The following is a 14319-nucleotide window of genomic DNA, read 5'->3' as shown; positions in this document are numbered from 1 at the left end:
TATATATATATATATATATATATATATATATATATATAGTATTTCAAATGTAATGTTATTTTTGGAGTAGCAAGTATGCAAGCAACAAGAGAAAAGGAAAAAAAGTACACTTAATCTGAAGGTAGGTGTCCCAACAATTTTCTTTTTTGTATGTGAAGCCCATTATCTCCCATGATAACTTTGTTGACAGCATCCACAAATATATTTGGAGCCAGGTTTTATAAAATAGATCCAGAATCATATGACTAAGCGACCCAGCTCATGACATATGTCAACCCCAGATAGATGGTACATTTTCTGTTTTAAAGACTCAAACAAAACTTTTCACATTCTTCTTTGGGGGAAGAAAAAAATTACATTTGAAGTCCTTTTTCACCCAAACACATTTTGAGATAAGAGCTCACAAGTCTTGACATTATTTCATTTTGTTATGCGCATCTGTCAAGGAACTGAGATAGGATACAGCTACTAAAAACTGATGATTGTGGAACAGAGAAACTTGACAGCATTTCATTCCTTTTATGTTCTGATTATACATTTATCAGAAAACCTGTATCTCTTCTAGTTCAGCTAGAAATTGGTAGAATTCAAGAACTCAAAGGCTTGGCAAAGAACTGTCCTATTATTTGGTATCATCTTACATTTTAGAGAAGTTGCTTGGTTGAGTCATTGTTAAAGCTTTTGCTTCTCTTTTCATTATTGTGGCCCACTATCCTCAGATCACATTTCTATAGGCCCCTATAACTGCTTTGCTGCGCAAATTAAACGCTGGGATATTTCATACATATACGCCCGCATTTCAATGCTTGTCAATCAGAGTTTATAAAATATAGGGATTACAACCTGATATTAACATCCAAATCTATTGTGCTCATTTTATGTGTGAAAATGAGAAACCCTCGTATAGACGCTAGGTTCCCCAGGCTCTTTGTCACCCTGTTTTTAATTTATCTTCAGGTTTTGAGTCAGTAAAATGATTTTGCTTTATCAATTTAATGCAGTGATAAAAACCTATCTGGGAATCAGAATGATCAGAACCAAAGTGGATCTACAGGTTGTTGGGCACGAAGCCCGGCCCTGCCAAGGGTTTTAATAGGGCTACTTTCTTCAGAGAAGGGAATACATCCTGTTTGTTTTTTTTTTTTTTTTTTTTTTTTTCATCCTGTTTGTTTTTAATTGTACTTTCACCAGTGATGAGGTTCCCATCACAAGAAGTGGAGGTTGAAATGCATCACCTTGGGTTGGAGGACTTGAAAACTTTTTAACATGTTCTTTCTATACCTTTTTTTTCCCTTCCTTTTTACAGGTGTACTTCAAAAGGAATTACCCAGATATTACTCAGAATGGCCACGTGGTTATGAATGCTTCCAATGGACAGCCCTCAGCCTTTACTATTTTCGAGACAGCACTGTGATTCTACTACAACATTCAGTCTATTCCAAAGGCATTTTTAAAATAGTTTTTGCACTGTGTAAACTACATTGTACTTTTTTTACACTAGCAGAAGATATTTTACACATTCAAGATGTTTATTTGGATTTTTTCCTCCCAACTTCACTCAATTATTTCAAGCTCTAGCAGAATGATATACTATTTTTTATTTATATGTAATAGTTTCTTGTTATTTTTTTCCTTATCCAATCACAGGTGCAGGACACCAGTAAAAGCTGTCCATCAGGTTTGGTGCCTTAAAGAGACTTCAGAGCCAAAACCCATTTTGTAAGGTAGAAGACAAAGTTGTCACAGACTTTTTTTTTTTTTTTTTTTTTTTACACACTACCCTCCCAAATTGCATATTACTTTCCAGTGATATCAGGGATCCTGTTGACTTGAAGACTGTGTGAAATTTGCCATTTTTTCTGGCCACTTTCTTTAACATAACAACTAGGATCCATTATTTCTCCCCAAAGGCCTCTGTTTGAGATAGTACAGATGAAGCTAATAGGAAAAACCGCAAAGACACTTTAAGTGACGTTTTCGTGACCAAAAAAGCCATATTCTTAAAATAGGGAAGGGTGGTATTTAATTGCATGGTCTGAAGGACAAGGAAGAGAAAATAATACTTTCTCAAAACTGGAGCCCATGCTGGTGATTGGATAATGAAGGCCACATGTGTGACCTTTCTGTTTGTGTGACCCTGCCCTGGAGACCATTGCAGTCTGAGGCTCAGCATGGTGACATTTTGAGAAAAGGCCCAACTGCTAGCTGTCATTCTGGACTATCAGGCAGTAGTCTTATTTGGATTTCTGGTTTACTGACAGATAACTGTCTGAATATAAGCCTTTTGGTTTAGCCTTTAACGAAATCCCTTTTACACTGCCTGTATAGGGCCTCCTGACTTGGTGAGAAAAACCAAACATTGTCGCCAACAACAGCTGTAATTGTGCAGTGTGTTCTCAGGGCACATCCAGGAGGCTCCCTGTTATGAGCCTGCCCAGGTTCTTTTACTTCTGACCACTAATAGCACTTTGGTCTTTCCAATTAGTCAGTCAGCAAACCACTGTCCTTCCAAGGCCTGCTGCACTTTATTTGAACCATGGGTCTTTGACTTTCCTAATGGTGTCTATGGTATAGGAGTTCAAATTGCTGAAGGTGTTATGTGGACTCTCATGACCTCCAGAATAAAGGTGTAACCACCCTCAAGTTGCATATATTAAGCTGTATGCCCTCATACAGCAGATTTTTGGACTCCTCAGAGAGAAATGGATGTTTTATAGCATCAAGCCTTAAAAAGCACACACAGCAACTACACAAGATATATTGAGTGCAGTAGCTGTTTGATTCCTCATAGTTAGAAATAATATGGTGAATGTTTAGTTCAGTAAGCCTGTACCTTGTTCAGTAGTCATGGATAGTATTTCAGGAAACTGAAATGACAATGATGATAATGAGGTTTGTTAAAACATTGGAAATACTGGAAGCATGTATGTGTTTATTTGGTTTATAGAGGTTAAAGGCAGTTTAAAAAATGCATGTTTCTATATTATTTGTTTTAATGTCATAGCATTTTTTTAATGAAACAATTTGAAATAAATGACCGTTTTCATCTCCATTCAGAGACTTGTGTTTTGTTCTTAGAGGGATTACTGACTCATTTCCTTGCTATTAAACACCAGCAAGTTTTCCGGAGATCAAAAAAATATCTTCATTATCAACTGGTTCTCTTGGCTAACTAGATGTACCAAATATTCTAAGTAGCAAGGTGGGTTTCAGACAGGTTGAAACAGCTGATATTGAAGCCAGCCTGATTGTACCCCTTCCAGGAACGGAGAGAGCACTAGCTTATGCCCAAGGCTTGAACAAGTATTAAGTTGTTGAAGTTTATATTTTTTGAAAGGTGACTTTGCCCTGAATTAACAAGAAACATTCATTAAACAAACATTAAAACATTAAACAGCAAACAAAATCATAAACATTAAAACACTGTAGAACATTGATTCTCAAAGTGTGGTCCCTGGACCAGCAGCATTAGCCTCACCTGGGAACTTGTTAGAAATGCAAATTCTTGTGTCTCATCCCAGATGTCTGAATCAGAAAATGTGGTGGTGTGGACCAGTAATCTGTGTCTTAACAAGCCCTTAGGGTGGTTCTGATGCAGGCTAATAGCTGAGAAGCAATACCATAGAACATAAAGAACTCCTAAAGCTCATTAAGAAAAACACAGAAAGGCTAATTAGAGAAATGGACAAGAGACTTTGAATAGGCACTTGACAAAAGAGAATGTCCAAGTGACCAATAACCAAAAAAGTGCTCACTCTATTAGTTACCAGGGAAATGCAAATTAAAGCCACAGTGAGATAGCACTAAACACCCCCTGGCATGGCTAAAATTAAAAAGAACACCCAATGAAAGCGGTTACACCACATCAACAACACAGGTGAATTTCAAAAACTTAAACCTGCCCCCAAATGATATTTATGATTCTATTTATGCAAAGTTCCAACACAGTTTAAACTAGTGTTGAGTCATGACAGTTGCCTCACTTTGGGAAGGTGGAAGGTTTTGGTAATTGGGGGAAATTAAAGGGAGTTTCTAGGATATTTAAGGTGTCTTTTTTTTTTTCCCCACCTGGGCGGTGTTGAGATCAGTATTGTGTTATTTTCTGCACTTTTATGTTGCATGTGCCTTTTTGCAATTAAAAAGTCCTCAGCTTCGTTTTTCTTTTAAATCTCAGTGAAATCCAGTGACTAACTTGCATCTGGGAAGTTACTTGTGCTGAATTCTTAAAATAACTCGTTGAAGCCTTGTCCTGTGGCCCATAGCCCAATGTCCTCATTTGAAGCTCTTGGTACATGAAACATCAAGGTCTGCATTTTCTGGGCTAATTAATAAGATAAATTCCACTTCCTCTCTAATTTTAGGAGAAATAAAAGTAAGATTTTCCTGGGTTCTTTTTAAATAACCACTTTATCCAGATATATTGACATACAAAAAAAGGTATATATTTAATGTGTACAACTTGATGAGTTTGGAGATAAGTTTATTTTCCTAAAATCATCCCCACAATCTACTTCCTAAACATATCCATCACCTCCAAAACTTCCCTCCTAATACCATAAGTGGTTGCTGCCTTATGAAGAAACAATTAAATGCAGTGAATTAGACTTATTAAGTATTGTGATACTTTGGTTGGTCAGTGGTTAACTTATCAGCTGGTTACCTTGTCCCTGTGTGAGCTGATGAAAATCTGTTTTCCTCACAGAAGGTTTGGCCTGAGTATTTGTTTCCTACCAAATTCTGAAAAGTTTAATAACGTTCACAATCTTAGGCCTTGAAGTGTGTTAAATTTAGTACCTGAAAAAAAAAAAAATTTAGTACCTGAATGTGTAAGTCAACTTTCCACAAATCTGATTTGGAGTGTTTTCGAGGTAGATTTTTACCCTAAAAAACCTTGGGACATTCTGGCCACCACATCTCAAGAAGAAAACATTTGTAATTCCTTTCATGTAGTTCAGGGAATGCTTGACTTCTATTTTGACTAAAAGGAAAGAGATCTTTCACTTGGAATGAAGAAAACTAAGAAAGTTCAAATTAAAACAAATTCTAACAGCCACAGTAATGGTTAACCCAGTTTCGTGACCCAACTGAGTTCTCCAAAGATCTTTTATTGGAAATTGTGTCAATAAAAGGAAATTGTAGTCTTCATCAGAAAGGTATAGATTAGGGATCCCTGGGTGGCGCAGCGGTTTGGCGCCTGCCTTTGGCCCAGGGCGCGATCCTGGAGACCCGGGATCGAATCCCACGTCGGGCTCCTGGTGCATGGAGCCTGCTTCTCCCTCTGCCTGTGTCTCTGCCTCTCTCTCTCTCTCTGTGTGTGACTATCATAAATAAATAAAAATTTAAAAAAAAAAAGAAAGGTATAGATTAGATCATTCCACGAGTACAGAAGGAAAAATATTTTTGTCAAGAATTGCAATAAGTTCACAGGTTTGCTTCCACAAAATACAACAGGCATTTTAATGGGCATGGTGATCCTTATCAAATTATTTTTTCAGGGATCCCTGGGTGGCTCAGCGGTTTGGCGCCTGCCTTTGGCCCAGGGCGCGATCCTGGAGACCCGGGATCGAATCCCACGTCGGGCTCCCGGTGCATGGAGCCTGCTTCTCCCTCTGCCTGTGTCTCTGCCTCTCTCTCTCTCTCTGTGACTATCATAAATAAATAAAAATTAAAAAAAAAAGATGTATTTTTTTAACATGTGGGCATGTAGGAGGGTGGGGAGAGGGAAAGAGAAAGAGAATAATCTCAAGCCGGCTCCCTGATGAATGCAGTGCCCCATTACAGGGCTCCATCCCACAATCCTGGGGTCACGAGCCAAAATGAAGAGTTGGATATAACTGAGCCACCCAGGCATCCATCAAATTGAGTATTTAAAGGATAAGCATATTCACACACAAAGTCCTGCACTTACATTTTTTATTTGGGGATTTAGGGATAGATGTTATAAGCATATGTATAACGAATACTTTTTTAAAAAGATTTTACTTATTGATGAGAGACACAGAAAGGTTGGCAGAGGGAGAAGCAGGCTCCTTGCGGGGAGCCCAATGTGGGACTTGATCCCAGAACTCCAGGATCACCACCTGACCTTGCGATCAGTGCTTGTGGAATCAGAGAGAAGCAGGATAGGGCAGAGGGAACAATGAAGTCAGAATGCTGGCTGGATGACCAGCTAACCCCTCGGGGTTCTGGAGGTCACATGGCCCTTCAGGCTTGTCCTACTATATGCGCTAATAGCCAGACCTTTATCTTTCTGCTTTGATTGGTCACTGCGTGTGGGCTGCCCCCAGAAGGGCTGGGAGGAAGGCTAGAGGGTGACCAAATCTCATTTTTGTCAAGGATGGTCCTAGTTTATTGCCCTTGCTTATTTGCTTTGGTTGGGATGATTGTTGGGCGAAGAGCACCCAAAGAAACAGTATGGAATAATTGATGTTAGACAAAAAGAGGGTCCCCTCTTCTACCAAGAGAAGAGAGTAAGATGGGTGTGGATGAAGGTGGGTTTGTAGACTATGGAAAGGTATATTTGAAGAGCTCCTCATCTGCTGGCCTACACCAATCTGTTCTTACTTCACATACAGTTAAAAGGAAACAAGCAAAGCTCTGGAGACAGTCTTCTAGGTTCAAATACCGGTTCCTCTACACATTGGCTGTCTGGATTTGGACAGAAGATCTACTTACTACCTGCTAATTGTGGGATCTTATGGTCAGGAAGCACACTACGCTTCAATTCCTTTGTTAAGATTGAGATCGGGATGGTACTTTGCTCAGAGGGCTCTTGCAAAGATTAAATGTGACTGTGACACAGTGTATGGTCTATGGTTGTTTAAGAAATTCAAGAAAACTAGAAACACTTCAGTCATTTGACATTGCCATGATGTCCAAACTCTGGATTGGTGGGTTCTTGTCCAACAGGCTAGAGACCACTTTGAGTGTCGACCTTGCATGGTGAGGATCATGTGGCCTGAACTATACTCTAGCTGTGAGCTGTAGAATCTGTGTTAGTTTGCAGCAGACTGAAAATTTAAATAAAGCGATTCCTAATCCCAGATAGTTGAGAGGCACTCTTTAGAACACTGCTGAATATGTGCTTAGCTCTCAATAAATATTAGCCTCTATTAATTGTCACTATATCAGGCAAAAATTATTTCGTGATATTTCTTTTTTTTATTAAAGATTTTATTTATTCATGAGAGTCAAAGAGAGAAGCAGAGACACAGGCAGAGGGAGAAGCAGGCTCCATGCAGGGAGCCCGAGGCGGGACTTGACCCCAGGACTCCAGGATCACACCCCGGGCCAAAGGCAGGCGCCAAACCTGCTGAGCCACCCAGGCATCCCATTCTGTGATATTTCTGTTTAATATTTGAGCTCACAGGCTTTCAAAAGTCTCTACTGTGCATTTGCAGTATTTAATATTAAGAAATTAAAACTAATTAAATTCCTGCTCAAAGTTTTTTCAAAAAAGATATTTTTAAAAACAATACTGTGCATGTGTTTATCCCTGCTATATTATTGAATCTACAGCATGGTCTTGGAGAGGGTAACACATCAGGCCACTTTAAAAATCCTTTCAAGAACTTAAGTTTTTAATGTGTAAACTGTTGATTTCCCTTCAAAAACAGAAAGAATATGGATTAACTGAGCTTTTGCTTTTTAAATCTAATGTTCTAAGGAAAATAACCTCATTTTTCCCCAAAAACTAAAATAGCAGTCTGTTTGAAAAACAGAAGAAGCATATGTTTATTTGATTTTAGAGCTTAAAAATAACATTAATAGTTATTTGCTTCAGCCCTATAAGACCTCCATGTATACTCCAGGCCCATCTAATTTGCCTTGGGGGTCAACACTGGGATTGTAAGATTCTTCAAGAAGAACCAAGATCAAGATTTAGATATACTAAGAATGTTTTACGGAAAGCTTACATTGGATAATTTTTACTAAATTCAGTCTTTCAGCAACTATGCTCATAAAACTAGCCAACTCACAATTATCCATCCCCATAGATGGAAGCTTTGGGTATTCCAAAACAGTGTTTGATCCAAAAGTTAATCATATTTAATTTTGGAGGGCATTAAGTGAAAAACATTTCTTAAATTAAATTTCACAAACTACCTAGACAAAAATTAAAATGAGTCTCTTTGAGACAGTTTATATCATATTAAGAGTGTTGTAAGAAAGGAACAGTCAACAGAGAATTGAGGATTTTTAAATTTCAATTTATAACACAAGGGCTTTTAAAAAATCCATGAATTCATACTGATTCTAATAAAATAGGTGATAGATAAAAGGGAAAGCTTTTTTGTTGTTTTTCTGGGGGGGCAGTAAAATACTAATACATGTGGAAGGATTGACAGAAAAAGTACTACATTGCAGTCATCATTGTCAGAAAAAATTCAGATAAAGCCCAACATCAGCTGCTAAATGAATATACGATTAATGGGTTTGGGGGAGTTAGGGAGGCAGGGCATTTTCATAGACAAAGTACCTTCTCAGACTGATTAGATCGTAAGGGAGGAACTGTATCTTTAAAGTGGAAAAGTCTGGGGCACCCAGGTGGCTCGGTGGTTGAGCATCTTCCTTTCACTCAGGTCGAGATCCTGGGGCCTGGAATCAAGTCCTGCATCAGGCTCCCTTCAAGGAGCCTGCTTCTCCCTCTGCCTATGTTAAATAAAATCTTTAAAAAAAATAGAGTAGAAAAATTTGGCAGACACTGACACCCTTGCCTCTTGATGTGTGAGGCAATGACCACATCATATCATTCCTGTGGCGCTTCTGCCTCTCCACGAAAGGAAAAGAAGCACAACCTCAATTAAGTCAACAAACAAATCCAAATTGAGGACATTCTACAAAACAACAGGCCTGTGCTTTTTTTTTTTTAATGATTTTTTAATTTTTAAGTAATCTGCATGCCCAATGCAGAGTTTGAACCCATAACCCCAAGATTAAGAGTTGCATGCTCTACCAACTGAGCCAGCCAGGCTCCTCCTGGCCTATATACTCTTTAAAAATGTCAATGACAATGAAAGATTGCAGAAGTATTTCAGACTAAACGCAAAGACATGACAACTGAATGCATTGTGTGATCCTGAATCAAAAAATAAATAAATTTAATAAGAACAGTACTGATTCAATTGGTGACACTGGAATGAGATCTTTATAGTAGATAATAGAGTTGTATCATTATTTTCTCATACCATGTTATGTAAGAGAATGTCTTTGTTCTCAAGAAATACACACTGATGTATCTAGTCGGGAAGGGTTATGATGTCTGTAACTTAGATGGTTCAGTAAAAAGGACTATATTATATATATGCAATATACTGTATTACACATGATATCATATATCATCTTGGATCAGAAACGATATATCTGCCTATCTAACTTATCTATAAAGAGAGAAAGGAAATGTAATTAAAAATGTTGGAGTGAACCTGGATGAAAGATACACTGGAGTTCATTATATGACTACTGCAACTTCGATGTAGACATAAATGTTTTTCAAAACAAAAAGTTAAAAAATAAATGTTCCTCAGCTCAACCACAAAGTGAAGACTCCACATCCAGATAAGCAAGCGTATGCGGTCTATAAAACTCATTAGACATTTTTAGTTTTGTGAGTATGGTTGGCACAGCTCCCTTCCACCTGCAGGGTTCCCAGCTAGCTGGAAGCGAAAGCCCTTCTTCACCAGGGAGCATGTGGAATCAAGATGCCTCCTGCTAACAAAATTATTTTTCACGTCAGTAAGTTACAGCATTATGTGATCTTCTAGGGATATAATAATGTCAAATGCAGAATCACTATAGGCCAAATTTCCAGGACTGTTATTCACTCCATTGTTGGAGGGAGCGGTCACCTGTGGGATGCCCCTGTCCATCACAGACCCACAGTTAGGAGTGGATGCCTGGAGCCTCCACGGACAGTTGAAACAAAGTGCTGTTCATTGCTATTCGACAGAAGCACTGTGGATGATTCCAAACTATGGGTTCTGGTATAAATTCAGCTTCTCCAGAAGGCTCTCTTTTTCCCCGGGATACATAGATATTTCTCTCTAGAGTTGTACCAACCAAGCTTATTCTGGGATGCATTTTTCTGATCTGAAAATAAACTAACTCCTTCTCATTCGTTTTCTTAAAGAGCTAGTTTAACTCATCTGGTCCTGCCACCAGTGAACTTGATACGACAGCATCATTGCTATGTTGATGCGACTTATCAATGTAGTTACCGAGCCAACGTGCAAGCACGCAAGACAAGGATATTCATTCTAGAATTCCCTTCTTCCAAACAGGAAACCAATTTCAAGAAAGTAAGTTCACCTTGGCAGTTTGAAAGAATGCTGAGAAATAGGGGTGTCTGATTTTACCAAACCAATGAACATCTCTGGTCACTTTATAGCTTACTGAAATCTGATTTCTTTTACTAAATATTTCTAGTTTTTCTTCATTGCTGTTTTATGGTGAATATAGTGAAAATTATGAGGGGCCCTTATTTTCTCCAATTCACAAAAGTTAAAACAGACAATACTTACTTTTGTATCTATAGACAGTAAACCAAGCACTTTCAAAAATTCAGGTGGTGGTGTGAATTACAAACTTCCTGAAGTATCACATTGTAACACATGCTAAGGTCCTTAAAATGTCCTATATTTTGGCTCAAAAATTTGTAGGAATATACTCCAAGAATATAACTATAAATTCTAACAAAAAACCCTCACATTCAAACATTTATTGCAATATTACTTATAATATCAAAAATGGAAATAAGCTATATTCCAGAAAGATTCCAAATTTGTTATATTCATGCGATAAAGTAGTAAGAAGCCAACAAAATAGTCTTTTCAAAGATTACCTGGTTATCATTTGACCTCACCTTTCTGATAGTGGTGTATCAATCTATTGCAATCATTAGCCTTTTGGTTCTTATTGTAGACTTTTTTTTAAAAATCACTTTAACTTCACATTGGTTCTTGTGCTAATGATGTCAGTAAATACTCATCTTATAATATTAAATGAGAAAAATCATCTGACTTTTAAACATTTTGTAAAGCACATTTGTATCTTTAAAACTCTGAAATTAAGTAATCAAAATATTAACAATAGTTATTTCTGACTGGTTCTATTATTGCTTATTTTTATTTTCCTCTTTAATTTTCACATTCCAAATTACCCCCAACAAGCATGGGTTAATTCTAAGGTCCAGAAACTACGTAAAGAGAAGTCACAGTGCTTCTTTCAGTTTACATAGTGAGTTTATATTTTATTTATGAATAATGTCTTATCTGTCCACACAGACTCTCCTACCTTCAATATCTGTACATCAGATACTCCGTTAGCTCATGACTTGTATACTTCCTCACAGAAGTTTTGTATCATAGTCTACATATCTTTCCAGTGCTCCTATTCTAGCAACATCTGGCCAGTTTGAAAATTTCAACGTCATTCCCATTACAAGTACAGGCCATGTAAATACTAGACATAACCAGGCTTTGCGTCCAAAAACAGTTTTTGAACACTTTTAGGACAATCATACATTTCTAAAACCTAGAAATCTTTTTTTTTAAAGCTAATCATTTTTTAAAATTTTTTAAATTTATTTATGATAGTCACACAGAGAGAGAGAGAGAGGCAGAGACATAGGCAGAGGGAGAAGCAAGCTCCATGCACCGAGAGCCCGACGTGGGATTCGATCCCGGGTCTCCAGGATCGCGCCCTGGGCCAAAGGCAGGCGCTAAACCGCTGCGCCACCCAGGGATCCCATCTTTTTTATAAAGATATGAATGTCACGATGAAAGAGGTAAGAAAGAAACCAAGTTACCAGTGATGAACACAACCTACTTCATCAATGCAATGTCCAAACAGCGACAATAATGGTCTGCTGTGTATCACATCTAGTTTTTACTGAAATTTTGGCTTCTAAATTATATAATGGGTCTAAATTTGCTACCACATGTCTTTTGGGGAGGCACCTAAAATCAAATTATTGGACAAAGAGAAATGTTTAGGCAAATTTTCCTGAGAAACTTGATATTTCCCCATTTTGTAATAACGCTCGAGCTCTTGATTCATATATGTGGGGACAGAAAAGCAGATGACAATTAAGAATCTAAGCCAATTACTTGTTTTGGTGGAATTTGAACTTTCAGGTCTTTCTCAAGCAGGTGGGCTCCTGGGGAAAGGATGGGTAGGTAGACTGTATCAACAAGTCAGCTCAGCCATGATGTCCGTGGCTGAGCATCAACATGTACTGCCCATGGAGGAGGACAGGTTAGCTGTCTGTAAGTAGCTTTGGGTTCTCTTCCTTGCTTTCTCACCTTTGTTCCCTCTCCCACTAAGTAGAACGTGACTCCAGCTTAAAGAATATCCTGACTAATGGTCTTTGTATGGAGATAGTATAGCCTTTTTGAGAATCAGTTCCATGTTGAAGCCAGCAATAGTTACCCCTACTTGATAAAGATATCATTATATTGATTTCATCAGTGCCAGGAGCCTCTCTTTAAAGCTCGGATGTTAAGTAGGTAGACCAGGTACCCACCCATGCACTGTGATTTAAGGAGTCCTGGGAAAATCCTCTACACAGGTTTCCCATTGATGCTCAAAGAGCTATCATTGGTGGTTCATCCATATGGATACTTTTCGCTCTTTCCCTTGTGCTCTTTCCTTTAAAAATAAGAGACTGTATTCTTTTTGTTTTTTAAAGGTTTTATTTTTTGATTCATGAGAGACACACACACAGAGGCAGAGACACAGGCAGAGGGAGAAGCAGGCTCCCTGTGGGGAACCCAATGGGGGATTGACTTTATCCCAGGATCCTGGGATCACAACCTGAGCCAAAGGCAGATGCTCAACCACTGAGCCACCCAGGTGCCCCAAGAGACTGTATTCTTATGAAGGTGTAAAACATGAAGTCACTAATATTTTAGGTGAACGAGTTTACCATATTGGTTTCTCCCAAATGGAAGAAGCAATGGGCACCACACATGATTTTAAGATGGCTCATGAAGTGGTATTCATGAGCCATCTGGAAGGGAAGAACTCATCCTTAGTAAACAACAGGGAAACCTTACTAATGAAGATATTTCAACAATCATGTTGCATAATACCAAACACAATAAGGAAATTGCCAATTATCCTGTATAACACATTGGCAGTTGAATTTGGCATCACTGTGTAGAGCCAGCTATACAAATGTGACCACCACCCACTTGATACCGTTGCCTATTAAGCTGAATTATCCTTCAAATCCACTCTGGGTCATAGTTGGTGGGAGGATCTTGTAGGATGTGACTTAGAGTTGATCATTATGGGGAGAAGGAACTTGAAGAACCAGACTGGCTTAGTAAAGAGAGATTTCTTCTCCCTAAGGTGCCAAGGGAGTTTTTGAGGCCAGCCAGTTCTCTTTTATCAGAGCCTGGCTAGACATGGCACCTGGACCATAGTAGAAGAATAATCAGTGTCAGTTGAAAGAATGAATGGATTTCATGCTGAGTATTAGTTGAACAAGTTGATCCTTGTTTCAAGCCAACAACTGTCACCTGCATCTCAACATCAAAAATTCAGATGGAGTTTAAACTTTTAGATCATTGATTGGAGACATGTATTTATGTATTATGTACTAAGTGTGCTATTTATACCAATTATTTCTCCCTGTTTTTTCTCTGCTTTAATGTAGAAAGCATCTATTACCGGCAGGACCCACACCTAATATTTTCTGGCTCACAACAAGAGAACAAATGGAGGCCCACATATCATATATCTAAATAGGTAAAGCTAAAAATAGAGCTAACATAATGTTTAATAAAAACGTTTTATCCTCCCACCTTGAGAATCCTTCAGAATCACCTGGAAGGCCTGATTCACATTTAGAATTCTTGGATTCTCAGAGTTCTGGCTGAAATGAGAAAGTATGGGGATGGCCGGCCCACACCCACAGCCCACACCTGAAAAAGCCTCTTTTGCACAATAAGGACACCCCAGAGGGCACAGGCAGTTCTGTCCACCGCTGCCCCTCTTCACTGGCAAATAGGCCCTCCCAGGCCCAGGACTACTCCTACCACCAGTGCTGCCTGGTGATATAGACTTTTTTTTTTTTTTTTAAATGTAGACCTTTTGAGGATGGAGTCAGGCAACAGGTCCATGCAGGGCCTCCTTTAAGCGGGCTGGGGCCATGTGGGCAGGCCATTCCAGCATCCTCGCTGCCCTGAGTGGTCTAGATCAGTGCTTCTGGATCTTTAATGTGCATGAAATCCACTTGGGAGTCTTGCTAATGTGCTATATAGAGCAGAGGGCAGGGCCGAGAGCCTGCATTGCACAAGCTTCCAAATGCTGCGG

At 38.7% G+C, this 14319-nt stretch overlaps 1 protein-coding gene across 1 annotated transcript in view; it reads left to right on the top strand.

The window, feature by feature from the left end:
- ABCC4 (ATP binding cassette subfamily C member 4) overlaps nt 1-3052 on the top strand; it is a 247566-nt gene extending 244514 nt beyond the window's left edge. The window contains 1 exon segment of the mRNA XM_025441091.3: nt 1307-3052. Coding sequence (XP_025296876.3) covers nt 1307-1414 — 108 coding nt within the window. The 3' untranslated portion in view covers nt 1415-3052.
- The last annotated feature ends 11267 nt before the right edge of the window (nt 3053-14319 follow it).

The sequence above is a fragment of the Canis lupus genome, chromosome 22, assembly GCF_003254725.2.
Source record: "Canis lupus dingo isolate Sandy chromosome 22, ASM325472v2, whole genome shotgun sequence".
NCBI classification, from domain to species: domain Eukaryota; kingdom Metazoa; phylum Chordata; class Mammalia; order Carnivora; family Canidae; genus Canis; species Canis lupus.
This window is presented reverse-complemented; position numbering and strand designations above follow the sequence as displayed.